The sequence below is a fragment of the Meleagris gallopavo genome, chromosome 4, assembly GCF_000146605.3.
Source record: "Meleagris gallopavo isolate NT-WF06-2002-E0010 breed Aviagen turkey brand Nicholas breeding stock chromosome 4, Turkey_5.1, whole genome shotgun sequence".
Classification (NCBI taxonomy): domain Eukaryota; kingdom Metazoa; phylum Chordata; class Aves; order Galliformes; family Phasianidae; genus Meleagris; species Meleagris gallopavo.
Window position 1 is genome coordinate 21,182,268 of NC_015014.2, and position 14,917 is coordinate 21,197,184.

Consider the following 14,917-nt stretch of genomic DNA (forward strand, 5'->3'; position numbering starts at 1 on the left):
TATACACTGCCCTCCAGTACAGCAGGAACCACTGAGGCAGAAGGGTAACAAAGGACACCTTTTACACACACTCCATAGATCCTATGATACAAACCATGAGATGCCAAATCACCAGCTCACACTAATGAAAAAAAACTTCCAAATAATTCACTACAACACTAGAAAATTCATAGAAAAGGAGCACAACCCATGGCGTACGTGGTGCTAGCAAAAAGCATCTAAGTACTTTCCATCCATCTCCTAAGAGCAGGTTCATGTCACTGTGATGCAGCTCGGTGGGTTGCACACGGACGGTGCAGAGCCATCAGGGCAAGGCTCCAGCACTGGGATCACGTCCTTACGCCATTTCTCAGGTTGATCTCCACACTGCTTCAGAAAAGGTCTGGCAGCTGCAGCTGACCCAGCTGGCTGAGAGGGAGCCTATGCTGCTAAGGGCACTGCAGCACACTGACCCAGCACACGTGGCAAGGCTGGGACACAGGTTTTCCTGCCATCAGATGCTCAGGTTGCGAGGCACGATGTGCCCGGCGCCAGATAGCTCCTCTTTGGCCCTGGAGAGACCAGTGGGAGCACTGACAGATTCACTGCCCGCCTGCCTTCTTCCTGCTGACCGCAGGACAGGAACCATTGGAGCGTCCACATTTCTTCACCATCTCCTTGTTCATCTCGGTTCTCCCACACAACCACAGGAAGCTCAAGGGGTGACAGGAACAAATGAAACTCGCCCCAAATTAAGATTATTCACCCACACATGCTAAGCTACCTCCTCCTGAAGGAGGGACCAAAAAGACATGAGTGCATCAGACCAACTCACTGCAAGCCCTGCAGGAAAACTAGCTATATTGTCACAGTTTATTCCGAGAGGCAGCTTTCAAAAAAACACTTGTGATCAATGATCAAAACAAGGGTTGTACTGTAATTCAAGGAAAAGCAACTGTTCTAGTTGCAGGACAATATAGTTGATAGCTGCAGAACAAGTGGGTGGCAGCATGCTCTCCTACAAGGGATATCCAATGGCTGAGGCCATGTCTGTAACACGAGGTGCACGGAGAAGGCACTGCTGCCCTGCAAAGCTCTCCTTGGGCTGAAACTAGGACTAATCTTTTGGAAACACCAAAGCATTTGCTAGACATCTTGCAGGCTTTTCATTCGCTCAACAGTGGATCTTTGACCAATAAGAAACATCGGGGGATAGTTTTTGATGAGTGTTCCCTTTAAAAATTTGGCAATGCTGCAGCAGGAGTAGGCTTATGAGTCTACTCTGAAGCTATGAAGAAGAAATAAACCATATGCAGGGTTTTTTTCAGACAGCTCCACGTACACCACTGTGGCCCCTGCACAAACCCACCTCCACCTCTACCTCTCACCTTCCTCTTTTTGAAGGACCTGTCAGGAGTGTCTGCGCTTTTCTTCTCCAAGTCCTGCCCCTTGCTGCCAGGGCACTCCTTCACCTCTGCTCTCTTCTTTTGGTTCCCCTTCTCAGGGGGCTGGGGAACTCTTGACAGGAGTGGGAGATCAATTCTAACCAGGAGGCTGGGATTGCCAGGCACGTCCCTCACCGGTGGCAGCAACTTCTTCTCCTTGGTGGGCACAGGAAGCTTCCCCTTGTGAAAACCTTCCTTCACCTCAGCAGCAGACCTGTGGCCACTAGTCCTGGTGGGAGCTGTGCCCTGGCCCTCAGGAAGGTGTTTGAGAGTGGGACGCTCCTGGGCACTGCCTACCAGAACATCTCTCATGGGTCTGTGGTCCAGCGGGGCTTTGGCATCAGCGTGGTGGGAGCTCTTGTGCTTCTTCTCTTTAGGAGCCTCCTGCAGCCGGGGCTTCAGTTCTTTTTGGTCAGAGGATTTAGGTCTGCTTTTTGTTTTGGGTTTTGGCTTGTCTCTGGAAGACTGCTCTCTGATCTCATAAGGAGCAGGCTCGCTCTCCACCTTCAGGCCTCCCTTGGGCTCCTCATGCACTGGGGGCTTGCTAGGCCTTTTGATCCCCACAGTCTGTCTCTGTGAGGGCTCCTCAGTGCGCACAGGAGACTTCTGGCAGCCAAGTTTGGTCGGAAGATGAACATTCTGAGGAGCTTGGGCTGCTCGGATGAAGCTCCTGTCATGAGGTTCATTTGGTGCAGCATGCTCACAGGAGGAACTGTTGCTGACAGGCTGCTCCTTGTCCTCCTCGTGGCCATCTGTGTGGGCAGTGTCACTGGGGCTTTCTGTTGGCACTGCTGGTGGGTTCACCTTGGTGAGCCAGTTGTCAAGCTGCCACTTATTGGAAGTTGGTGGGTCAGGCTGCAGATAGAAAGAGAAAGGAAGCATGCAAAGCTGACACCTTTATCTCAAACTGAGCACTGGTTATCAGAACCCACTAAAATTTCCCTCTACTGTTAAAAGGCCTTGAAGGCAAAAGACCATGAGAAAGGGGGAATGCTCTGGTACATGCACACCAACCAGGAATTCAGAAGCACAGACATCCTTTTTGCACTGGACCAGTCAAACTGTGGCACAGCACACATGGATTCCCCCAGCCCTACCTGTCGTGCAGTAAGAGACTGCTCTGCACAGAAGCCTCACCTTGGTGTGCTCTGTGCCACTAACCAACACCCTGCACAGTCGAACATGCACAGACATAACCGCTGCAAAAACAAACCAGGTGCTATCCTCACAATGCTTTTACCAAATCATTTGCACAAGATGGATAAAGAGCTGTCACATCTCACTGAAGTCTGACAGGTAGGGTGGCACACTTCTGTGCTTTAAGCATTTATCAAAAGAAGGTATACAGCCAACACATCAAGCCCAGCCTCTTCTGAGCCCTCTGCCTGCACTGTCTGACAGATGTGTCCCCCTGATCACACAAGCGTGAGCTACCACTGAGCTACACTGACCAGATACATCACACAACTAGGAGAAGCCCTATAGATCAAAACAAAGGTCTGACAAATTGAGAAGAGAGTTAACCAAACAGCCACAAAAACAGACATCAAAGCTGCAAATTGCAAATAGGGGCACGATTCTCTGGAGCCAGTTCAGAAAATACCACTTATTTCTCAGCCGCAACTCCCTATTCTGAGAACAGCCACAGCACTTCTCAGAAAAAAAGCTCTAGCACAGGAAAGGTCTTCCAGGACTAATTAATCCCTTCTGCAGTGGTTTTCTTCTCCACCCAGACTCAGCCCTTCTTTGTGCAGCAGAACATAGTGACATGTCTTCAACCATGACTCCAAAGAGGAGCCTGGCTTAAAAACAGATTTGGTTTTGTCACATAAAATTAAAAAAAAAACACTCCATTCTTGTTTTCAGATAATGATCTCTTCCCTATTTTCACTAGCATTTTAACTTATTAGCCCCTGAGGAGCATTTTGTTGTTGTTAACACTATAAAGACCTCGCTCAGGAACTTTATAAGTTTTGGTTTATAATGTAAGTAGGCAGCTATCAGACAGTGGCAGATGTTGACCCTTTTCTGCACTTATCATCAGCTACCGTGTGTGATCTACACCCTCACAGGGGTGTTCGGCCTTTTCAAACACAAAGGATAAGGAGACAATATTTTTTAAAAACAAAATACAAACAAGGAAATATTAACTATATTTCTTAAATTATTTGCTCTCGTATGAAGAATTGGATCTAATAAAAACAAGCCGTGAGCATTAACTTGTTCCTTGTGCAAAATGGATCATGAGTTTGCTGAATAAAAGGATATAAAATGGTCAGTTCACAATAGCTAGGACTTCACCAGAGTGACAACAATCTAATAATGTAACATTATCAGTATAAAGCAGGCACAACTGGGTATGAGAAGGCAACATCTGTTTCTCTCATTGCACAAGGCAAAGTCTGTAACTGAACTGCTGAAGTGTGAAGGGTGTTAGATGTGAGACATTAGAGTGCTCCTAAAGTAAAAGAAAGGAAAGTATGAGCTACAGAAGGCAGGGGGAATAAACGATGGAGCTTTTGGGCCTCGTGAGAATCCTTCAGAATGGCTAGTGAACTGCTTACATAAGCTGTGGTCCATCAGACTGAGCCATGCACTTTCCACTGGCCCAAGAATGTTCTTAAAGTGGAGGACTGCTTTAAACCATGGGACAGGAACACAGTTGCAGCAGATTTTTAAAAGCTGCACGCTCTCAGTTATTATGCAACTTTGAGGCACTAAGCCCTATTTCCCTGCATTTCCCCATAACAGCCTCAGAAATGCCAGTGCAGCACTATCTGAGCCAAACCCAACAGAAGCAAGGCTAAGCACATTCCTGCCCTTCCTGCAGGTCCTATCCCTTCTGCTGCGATCTGGGAGAAGCTGAGTCTGCCACTCACACACAGGAACTGAAGAGGGGCAGCAGCAGCTTCCAGAAAAGGTGCACCTCCAGAGATGGGCCCCAAGCACTACAGCAAGCTTCAGTTCCCACCTGCAATTTGCTTGTTCCAGACAGGTGAAGGCATAAATTCTCCAGCAATGCCAGCCAACTGAGAAGGGGAGCGCTTCAAGGTTAGGCACGTAAAAGTCTATTTATGCTATTACTGAGGGTTATTTGTTTCAGAAACTCTGGCAGAGAAGCAAGAGGCAAGAGGAGTTTTGATGATGCAGCAGAGGTGTCACCTCAGGGACACCTGAAGGATGACGGTATTTCAGGTCTGACAGCAGTGAGTCCACATTAAGCAGCCTCTACATTTACTTTGCATTCACCTCAGGAGCTGACACTCTCGGAGGGTCGTTGGCTTCACTGTCACTTGAGCTGCTCTCTGTCTCTGAAGAGTCTGAAGAGCTGTCTGAGTCACTGCTGCTCCCTGACTCTGTGCTGTTGGAATGTGCTGATGCCACGCTCTCGGGCTGGGACTGCAGGGCACTGCAAGGCCAGCAGGAGACAAAATTAGAAAGCAGTACTCGTGAAGGTTACTTATTATATTGATATGGCAGTATCCAGAAATAAAACCTAAACCCCTTATTTTGGCACTAAGAAGAAAGGTGAGAAGGCCAAAGAAAAACACAGCCATATTCACAGCTAAAACATCAGAATAAAAAACCTCTGGAAATAATAAAACCTACAACTTCCACTCATGGCAAAGGGAGAACAGTTGGGGGAATACAATTCTGCTTCAAAAGCAAAATCCATCTTGCCTGAATTATTTATTTCTAATTTAAACTTTCTGTAAAGCCCCACAAAACTGAAACCAAAGCTGAACAGCAGCTTCAGGCAGTTACGAACCAGAGCTTGTATGTAGAACAGAAAAAGGAACCCATTCCCATTCACCTCACGTACAAAAAAGCAAAGTTCTCCCCCCTCCTCCAAGCTAGCAGTTTGGGAACAAACATGTACCTTGGAGGATCAAGTGAAGAAGGTGGCTGTTCAACAACCTGTTTTGTTCAAAAAACAAATGGGAGAGGGGAAGGAAAGGTTAGCTTTAGGAGCTCAGAGCAACGCGACAAGCTGTGATGATTTTATGGGATGTCTGTGTGCAGAGGGGATAAAACATCTAAAACTGACTTGGTCGTCACCACTCTCTTCACTATCACTGAGCTGCAGGTCCTCCTGGAGCACTCTGAAAGACAACCAGAAGAAACACATCAGCCAGGGCAGACACGTTTTCAAGCAGCAGACCCCGAGAGAAGACTCAGTTCACACTTTCCTAAACAAACAGATCTCCCAAATCCTATTTTACTTTCGGCATGCTCAAGCTGCTAATCCTATGGGTACCAGAAGGGAATTGACAACATGACTCCCAACCTCAGGGCACTTTGCACCACGGGGCAAAGCATCACCGGGTGCATGCAGACAGCTGCTGAAGAAGCTCAGTTCTGGTACAGCAGGTGACATCTACTGCTGCCAGAGGACAAAGCGGGATGCTGTGAGTGTTTCCAAACACACAACTGAGTCCTAAGGCTGCAACCAGTAACTGCTGCTTCCAATTTCACCAGCATGTAGTTGGGTTGAAGGGGAACTCGGGCATTCTCTCAGAACTTTTCCAAGCAGCAGATTCAAGCACCACAATGCAAAGCAAAGGCTGTATCTTTCCTTCAAACAAAAAGCTCCATCGTTAGTATCAGAGCTAATGGGAATTACGCATAGACAACAAAGAGAGAACAGACTCCGCAATTATTCTCAAGGCTTGTTATGTTAATGAATACTTTTGCTTCCTTTCAGAACCAGTAACAATTCCTCTGCTTCCAGCGCTTCAGGAGGGAATCCAGCCCCCCTGCACAAAGCCACAGCATGGCAGTTTGTTATTTGCTGCTACTTGCAAACATTCTTGCTCGCACAGAAGGAAAAGCACCCACTTTCTAGGGCACGTCCAGCCCAGCTGGAGCACATGGGATGATGAAATCCTACAGGAAACTCCACTCCTCTCTACAACCACATACCAGCGGCTACAGCACATCAGTTCCCAACACGCCTGTGGCCCTGTCCACTCCTTCTATAGGAAGACAAGTCCTTGACTCCTTCATGCTTGGACCTGGGTGACCTGGAACTGAATATCCACTAATGAGAACACCCCATATCTTCAGTCTCAGTGGAAAACAATGCCCTAATACAGTAGCAGACTCCACTACTGAATTACACGCTCCCATCTTCCTGCATCACTGCCATTTGTTTGCAGCATTAAACTGAAGAACTTCATCCATTCAATTCCATCTCTTACTAGTAATGCTACCATGTTTTTTCTTCTTTTTTTTTTTTTTCCTTGGTAGGATTTGAGTGAGGGGCTGCCTTTCTTTTAAATATTACATTTCCAAATTCTTGGTTTGGAAGATGAGAAAATGGGAACGTTTTCCTGCTCATAAATTAGTCTTTATTTAATTCTTCTTATCTTTTTATTTACATCTTTGAATCCCATAGAACCTTGCTAGCTTAGAGTGCATTCTTATTTTGGTAGGATGTATCCTTTGGCACAGTTTCCTTCCAAAGATGCCAGGGCTGGCAGTGCTGGACACCATCTGCTGATTCTGATGACACAGCAACTCTGTTTGATGCAGTTTACTTTCAAGTTACAAGACTCTCAAAACTCAAGAGTGGATGCAAAGACAAATGCCTGGGAGTCCAAACCATAAGGGAGAAATTGCATCCTCCTGTTCTCCTCTCCCCACGCCCAGCAGACAAACTACAGATACTGCAGCACCAACAGTGCAATGTGTTGCAGTTGTGTTTTATTTTTCCAGTTCATTGCTCTGTTGTTGAAACACGTCCATGCAGCTGCTACTGTACAGTTCACAGAAAAAACCTGTCTCAAAAGGCTCTGTTTCTGCATGACACCCATCTGAGTCAGACTGAGGCTGGGATGCACAGAGCAGGACAGCACGAAGAAACACTCGAGGTTTTTTGTGCCCACCAGCAGGGTCAGACCCTTCTGCAGGGACTGCAACTACCCACAGCCCCCATTTCTTCTAACCCATGCAGAAAAGGCTCTTTGTGCCGTGAGGGCTCTGCCTGGTGACGCCCTCACAGAGCTACGAGCTTTGCTCAGGCATTTTGACTCTGCTTTCCCTTAGGGTTATCCCTCCTCCATCTCCCAGCCTCTAGAGCCTCATTTCTGCACACACCTCCCCTGCAGACCTCTTCTTGTAGTAAACACTGGAGGGAAGCAATAAAAGACACCAAGGTGGAAAACAACTCCCTGCATTCTGAAAGTGGTTTTCTGGTTTTTGGGTTGCTTTGCTTCAAGAGTTCACAGATGCATCTGGTCAACAGATGAATTTGCTTTAGAGGTAAGAGATATCACAAGGAAGCGCCACCTAGATAGTCTTTTACATCTGCCTTTTTTGCCTGAGCTGCTGTTAAGTTAAACAGAGAGTGCAAGAGCACTGCAACCGCTGAAGTTCAATTCAGAATCAAGGAGGAACATTGCAGCTTTAAATGAGTCATACTTTTGCATGGATTGACAAAGCTGGTTTCCACAAAACAAAGTTTCAACAAATTGTCAAATAGCCTGGTTCAAGAAAATTAATCTGCTCTAATAATCATAATGTTTTAATTAGTTCAGCACTTGAAAGACGTCAAGTTCTCACTTGCAGGACCAGCAGCTTATGTGAACACCATCAATCTCCCTGCAAATCTATTTAAAAAGAGCTCTTTTCACCAGACAAACGGTGCTGAAACCAGAGCAGCTTTGCCAAACAGCTCTATTGAAGCAGGGGCTGCTCCCTCCCTGCCGACCACCAAGCCAGGCTGGCAACTCCCCATTCCAGCACAGGCAGCTGTGAGTGCAAGGGCTGCATCCAACAATGAAAGCCATCTGGGAACCCAGGCCCCTCAGGGAGATGAATGCTTAATTTGGGTACACAGATGCACAGGGATTTCAGCCTCTAATTAAGAGGCACAAGCATCATTTCTGTTCAGCCTGCTACGCCGGGTAACACGAGCGATGCTGGGCAGCTGAGCTTTCAGACAGTCACGTGGCTTTTGCAGAGCAAAGAAAGCCCTCTTGTGCAGAGAGCAACAAAAACAAAAAGGAGGGCCATAGCAGTTGAAGGGAAAAACGTGGATAAGTCCTTGGGCAAATCTCAATTCGCTCCCCTCTGTATGTAAACTGCTCTGCTGCTCTGGCTTGAATTGCCTTTGTAGGCAATTAAGCAGGTTGAGTGTGTCCGTGGTACATGAGAGCTGGCTCTGAGATGCTGCAGACATTGCATTTAACAATGGACATCAGTGATCACAGGTTCTCTTCATCCTCTGAGGTGGGATGGTGAAGTGGGATAGGGCGTCTTCTTCCTAGCTGGCTCCAGAGGGCTTTGATTTGCCTTCATTCAATGAAATCTCTAAATGCAGAGACTCGGTGAGATGCTCCCAGCAGTGAGCAGTAGGATGCTTCTGGCTGGGCTGACTGCTCAGGTCAGGAAGGCTTCCATGAAGAGCTGGAATGAGAAATCTCGAGGTGGGGAGATACTCTTCCTCTCACTTGTGCCCAGGCTTTTTTGTTGTTGTTACTGATTTAGTTATTCATCATAAAGAAAAGTTTAAAAGGAAATCGGTTTAAGCTTTGTAGCCTGCAGCTTGCAGCTCTCCAGCAACACAGCCTGAAGTCAAACAAGCTCTGCATTATCACCGAACTGACGGGCGTTCACTGGTTGCACACAGACAACTCAGCCTCCTATTTGAGATGTGGAATGGTTTCTGCTATTCAGGGCTCAGGACCCAACAATGCTGCCATCTGGCCAGCTTAATCCCAAAGGACTGAAAGTCAGCCTGCACAAAACTACTGTCAAGAAATTCCTGTAATTAACCTAATTAGTAGATAACCGCTTTAACCCACCGGAACAGCTCCAAGTTATCTTTCTGCTATTACAAATCTTTTCCACTGGTTTAAATAATTGCATTGAAGCAACAGATGCATCAGTTGGCACTTCTTCCCTGCTTTCGCAAAACTGTGATTATGCATAAACTTCTACAAATTCAGGCTCAAATTCTACAAAGCCTTCTGCTCAGAAGAACCATAGAATGACAGGGAAAAGAAATACAGAAAGAGAGAAGAAATAAGTAAATATAGAAAAGCTACAGGAATTTCATATCCACCCCACTATAGAAAATGTAAGCTGAGGTTTTTAGAAACTTTGCACGAAAGGTTTTATTTTTGTTGTTGCTGGTTTGTTTTTTTGTTTGTTTGTTTTAATTAAAACAACTGAAGTACAACACAGCTTAGGGAACTCTTCCCTGGCAGTTAAAGAAAATTAGACCATGGGATCTCTTCAAAATATCACCTCAAGTGTTCACAAATTCCATCCCATTGCTTTACGAACCCTCATAAACGTCCGAATGCTATGCAAAATGGATCAGCTTCACTTTGTTTCCTTTGCAATCTGCATCAGTTTAACACATTAGTAACACACACACAGTATGTGATGACATTAAGTAGCCAGAAATCAACAGAGCAAAATCCCTCCACTTGGTGCATTCATAGTTGTGTGGTTTAAGTTTGTTCTAAATTCACTCAGTTTAAATTTTCTGAGAAAAACCAAACTGATAAAACTTTAATCTTCAGAAACACCAAGCAAGCCAAATTTCAATTCTTTACAGATTCTTTCAAGTAACTGCGGAGTACAGCATGGGAACTGAGTCTGGTTGGTTACTTACGATATTGTTGGATGAGAACTAGGCAACGTTTTGGAAGGTGCGTCATACTGCTCTGTAAATCAAAAACGAAGTGGTTGGTTTTGCTTGCCCCATGTGAACCATATTTTACCTTATGGGCTTTGGGTGTCAGATTAGAAAGTTACTCTCTTCCAGGGTGTAATCGTTTGCCAGTGGTATTATTCACCACCCCAAATAGGATTTCCTAACAGAATTTCTAACAGGACACTGTTTGTTCTCTGCCGAACTGCTGCCTTAATTTCCAGGTAAGTAATGGACACAATCCCCTAAGCACTATCTAAATTACTTAGTATTCAGCCAAGCCCAGGAAACTGTGCTTCTTAATCGAGGTGAACATCTGATACTCTCCCCAGTATTTAACACAGCACACAAAGCTATCTGTCAGTTCATACGTATCACTGCGTGTTATTTGGACTTCTACTTACTGTGATTCTGTGCTACAGATGTGATATGCTGCGATTCCTGGAAAGAAAAGACAAAGCAGAAAGTTGAGAATAAAGCAAGCAGATCTCTCTTAATAGCTACATGTAAGTGAATTCAGCATGTTATAAAAGCCTGCCTTGCCAAAGTTTGCCTTTGAGCTGCCTATGAGTTTCAGCTGCTTTGACGTAGTTTAGCATTGACAAACTGCCATGTGTTGCTGCCATCAGGAATGTGCTGCTGGCACCTTCACGGTATGTGCCTTTATGAAGAAATATAGAACATTTTAGCAGAGCTGCCAGATATTTCTGTTTAATGCAGGCATCAAATATTTTTGTTGAAAACAAAAACAAAATCTTTTTTTGTGTTGCAACAGAGACATGATGCTGAACGTGTTTCTGCACAGCAGTCACAGCTAGAGACATTGTGCTTTAATTTATCAGGCTTCTACAGAAGAGAATCTCTCCTGTCAGCCTTTATCTATGAAAGGTAGATAAAAATCAGATGGAAGCATGTGCCAGAGTTAGGAAATCCCCCTAATCTATCAAAAGATCTGGAAAAAGAGGCTGATTTACCTTTGTTGGAAAGGGGAATTTGGAGGGCTCTGCAGCACTTGGCGTGTGAATAGCTGTCAAGAGAGGTGGCCATGAGTGTGTCATTTCCTGGAAGGAGATGGAGAAAAGCAAAATGCAGTATTTCCATTGATACACGCAAGTGAATTCTTAAGTTAAGACTTGCATGGCTCTACCTGAAGTCCCTGTGGACACTGGAGATGGTGTGTTGTGGTGAGAAGCCCTCCTTTGGGCAGAGCACCTACCCCAGGGAGAGGGCTCACTCCCAGTAAGCACACCTGCATAGCCCAAGCTACACCACACAGTTTGCCTCAGGGCTTGAAAGAAAATGTGTGTGGGGAGCATGTCTGAGCAAAGCGCATTTTGTACTTTTGGCAGCAAGTACATCAACTGCAGTGTTAAAATCTCTACTGGGCTGGAATTTGCAGATGCCTTATTTTCATCAAGGCACAATTGAGAAAGCTCAGAAGTGTCTCCAGGTTCCTTATCAATCAGGAATAGAGTAAGGCACGAAAATTTATAGGAAAATAAACCCATACTGCTCCCTTTGGCTGCACCAAGCTGCAGTAGGTGACACATCTTGGGATGCACCAAGCTGCATGACATTACAGGCAGGAAGCCCAGTGCCGCACCTCCAGCTGTACCTGGAGCGGGTAACTTTGATTCTCTGCAGCGTACCCAAAGACCCACTTCTTCTGGCTAATAAACTGAAGCACAGCAGGGTTTCTGTTCATACTATTTTAGTGTGGGAAAAACGAAGTTAAGCATGGAGACCTGGTATTTCAGAGCACATACCTTCAAAATTTCTTCAACGCACTGGCTATCACTGGGCAAGGTTTGCTACAACAAAAAAGAGGGAAGAAGAATGAGTTTAAGACATGCACTCATCAAATGTTTGCTTACCACTGATTATATAAACTTCATGAAAACCCATTAAAAAACACAGGTAAAAAGTAAGAGGCTACCAGAAGGATCAGCCACTAAGATTCTCTGCATTTTGTGACTTGCCTCCTTATTTCTATGCGCTCATTTGCCCTCAGCCAACAAAGAAATGAAAGCCCTAAGCTTGAGAAAGCACACTTAAAGACCACTTGTAAGTGAAGACACTGTGCACCAGATCCTTGACTCCTATGAATATCACAGAATCATAGAATTGAAACATCAAACAGCTTGGATTGGGAGGGACCCCAAGGATTACCAGGTTCCAAGCTCCCTGACGCAGCCAGAGCTGCCAACCACCACATCTGGTACTAGATCAGGTTGCCCAGGGCCCCATCCAATCTGGCCTTGAACACTTCCAGACACAAAGCATCCACAGCCTCTCTGGGCAGTCTGTGCCAGCACTTCACCACCCTCTCATGAAAAGCCTCCGACTGACATCTAATCTAAATCTTCCCTCAGCTAATTTAAAACCACTCCCCTTGTCCTATCACTGTTTTCCTGTGTAAAAAGTTAATTTCCCTCATGTTTATAAACTCCCTTTAAATATTGGAAGGCCGTAATGAGGTCTCCCCACAGCCTTCTCTTCTCCAGACTGAACAAGCCCAGCTCCTTCAGCTCATCTTCAGAGCAGAGGAGCTCCAGCTCTTGGATCATCTTTTGGCCCTCCTCTGGACCTTCTTCAACAGCTCCCTGTCTTTCCTGTGTTGTAGTACTGGACACAGTACTCCAGCTGAGGCTTCATGAGGGCAAAGCAGAGAGGGACAATCACCTCCTTGTCCTGCTGGCCACCCTTCTTTTGATGGAGCCCAGGATACCATTGGCCTTCTAGGCTGCCAGCGCACACTGCTGGCTCGCTTTAAGATTTTCATCTACCAGGACACCTAAGTCCTTCTCAGCAGGGCTGCTCTCAAGAAGTCCTTCACATAGACTGTATACATATCTGGGATTACCTTGACCCAAGTGCAAAACCTTGCACTTTGCTTTGTTGAGCCTCATTAGGTTCACATGGGGCCCATCTGCCAAGTTTATCTAGGGCCCTCCGGATGGCATCCCTTCCTTCTGTCATTTGAAATTGTAACTGCAAAAGCAATTCAGCTGTAATGCTGCACTTCAGAGTAATGCCTTGGAACCACCACCAAGTAGGCATTCATTATGTTTCTTTGTTTCCTAACTTTGCCACGGCAGAAAAGTTCACCAATGTTAATGCTAAAAAAAAATACTACTGGGTTCCCATTTAGAGCTGCTTCCTGATTAATATTGTATTTTAATACAAATATTGACACTCTCATTTATTTTTGCATGACAACCACAATGGCTTTCACCAATGCAGTGAGGAACACCAGACACCAGGGTTATCCTCCAAGGATGCTCTCATGTTCTGTATCACAAAACAGGCTGGAATGCATCCATTAGCTATCAGCAGAGCATGCTCTGGAAGCCTGTGTGATTTTGCAGAACACAAAGGGAAAGCATTGCTATCACAACTGCAGCAGTAGAAAAAAGACCCCTGCAAACCACAGGAGAACGGATGGCACATGGGAACCACTGCAGCCAGCAAGGAGCAAAGAAAAGCAACCAGGCTGCAGCAAGTAAAAGGAGCAGGAGAAGGCTGCTAAAACATGATTCTCCTCTCATTCCTTACAAATTAAGGAATTGTTATTGAGGGTTTTTGGTTTGCTTTTGTTTTTTTCTTTTTCTTTTTTTTTTTTCTTTCTTTCTTCCTTTTTTTTTTTTTTACTAAGATTGCTGGAATTTTAAAAGGAAAATAAAGAATTTGTCCTAAAAGTTGCTGAGATGATTAAGTCTTTGCACAATTTCCTTAAGTTACAAATTAAGTTGTGGCAAGTCAAACCAAAGATCATGCAGAGATTGAGAAATGAGCTGGATTTTAAGGACACAAACACCTCTTTCCCAACTGCAGGATGGGAATGACTGATATTTTCCTTGATGCTACTGATATACAGAGCCCCAAACCATTTATGTGAGGTACTGCCCACCGCAGCGCTAGCCGAGCGGTTTGCACGTGGTCTGTCTGCAATCTCAGAACTTGGCACCCCTATGCTCAGTGCACAACACTCAGCAGTATTCCTGTTTGCATGCCTGGAGGAAATAATACGTTCTTTAAAGATGTTACATGCTTTTCTCACTCAGAGATGGGTTCTTTTCCTAAAGCAATATCAAACAAAGTCATGCAGTGTCAACACATACTGTGCAAAATCTCATTCACAATCATGGGTAGGAATGTCCTGTTGGGGTTAATACAAATATATGCTAAAGTACTATATCAATTACAAGGCTATACCCAAACGACCAGATGTTGAAACTGAATAAAGAAGCAGCACAAGTTTGGAAATTCAAATGATGGGGTACATATTTCAGAAGTTTTCAATTTCTCAGTAGCCCCAGCTCTAATTGCTAATATTATTCAACCATTTAAGATTATGCTTTGCTCAGAGTCTGCAGGAATTAGGCTCTTAAAGGCAAATCAACTCTTTGCAAATAAATTCTACTTGCTAAGATCAAAGTCAAACATAGCAACTTTTTAATTCTTTTTAAAAAAAGATGGTCCATTATGGTATTTGTTACCAATAGCAGGGAGTACAAAGGATTCACACAGAGGGTGATAAAGCACTGGAACAGGTTGCCCAAGGAGGTTGTGGATGCCCCATCCCTGGAGGTAATCAAAGCCAGGCTGGGCAGCCTGGTCTATTGGTTGGTGACCCTGAACATGGCAGGGGGATTGAAACCAGATGATCACTGTGGTCCTTTTCAACCCAGGCCATTCTGTGATTCTATGATGTGCTGCAGTACTCAAGTGAAGTATACTTTCAAAATGAAAGCACTGATTACCACTTTGAGAACAGAGCACAAGCTTCCCAGACCTCCTCTCTTCACCATGCCATTCCTGACCACTC

General features: G+C 45.1%; 1 protein-coding gene across 1 annotated transcript in view; it reads right to left on the reverse strand.

The window, feature by feature from the left end:
• AFF1 (AF4/FMR2 family member 1) overlaps nucleotides 1-14,917 on the reverse strand; it is a 52,366-nt gene that overhangs the window by 13,012 nt on the left and 24,437 nt on the right. The window contains exons 4-11 of the mRNA XM_010709723.3: nucleotides 11,856-11,900; nucleotides 11,064-11,150; nucleotides 10,494-10,530; nucleotides 10,051-10,102; nucleotides 5,473-5,527; nucleotides 5,305-5,342; nucleotides 4,674-4,833; nucleotides 1,368-2,279 (exon numbers count right to left, since the gene is read on the reverse strand). Coding sequence (XP_010708025.1) covers nucleotides 1,368-2,279; nucleotides 4,674-4,833; nucleotides 5,305-5,342; nucleotides 5,473-5,527; nucleotides 10,051-10,102; nucleotides 10,494-10,530; nucleotides 11,064-11,150; nucleotides 11,856-11,900 — 1,386 coding nt within the window. The remainder of the gene's footprint in view (nucleotides 1-1,367; nucleotides 2,280-4,673; nucleotides 4,834-5,304; nucleotides 5,343-5,472; nucleotides 5,528-10,050; nucleotides 10,103-10,493; nucleotides 10,531-11,063; nucleotides 11,151-11,855; nucleotides 11,901-14,917) is intronic.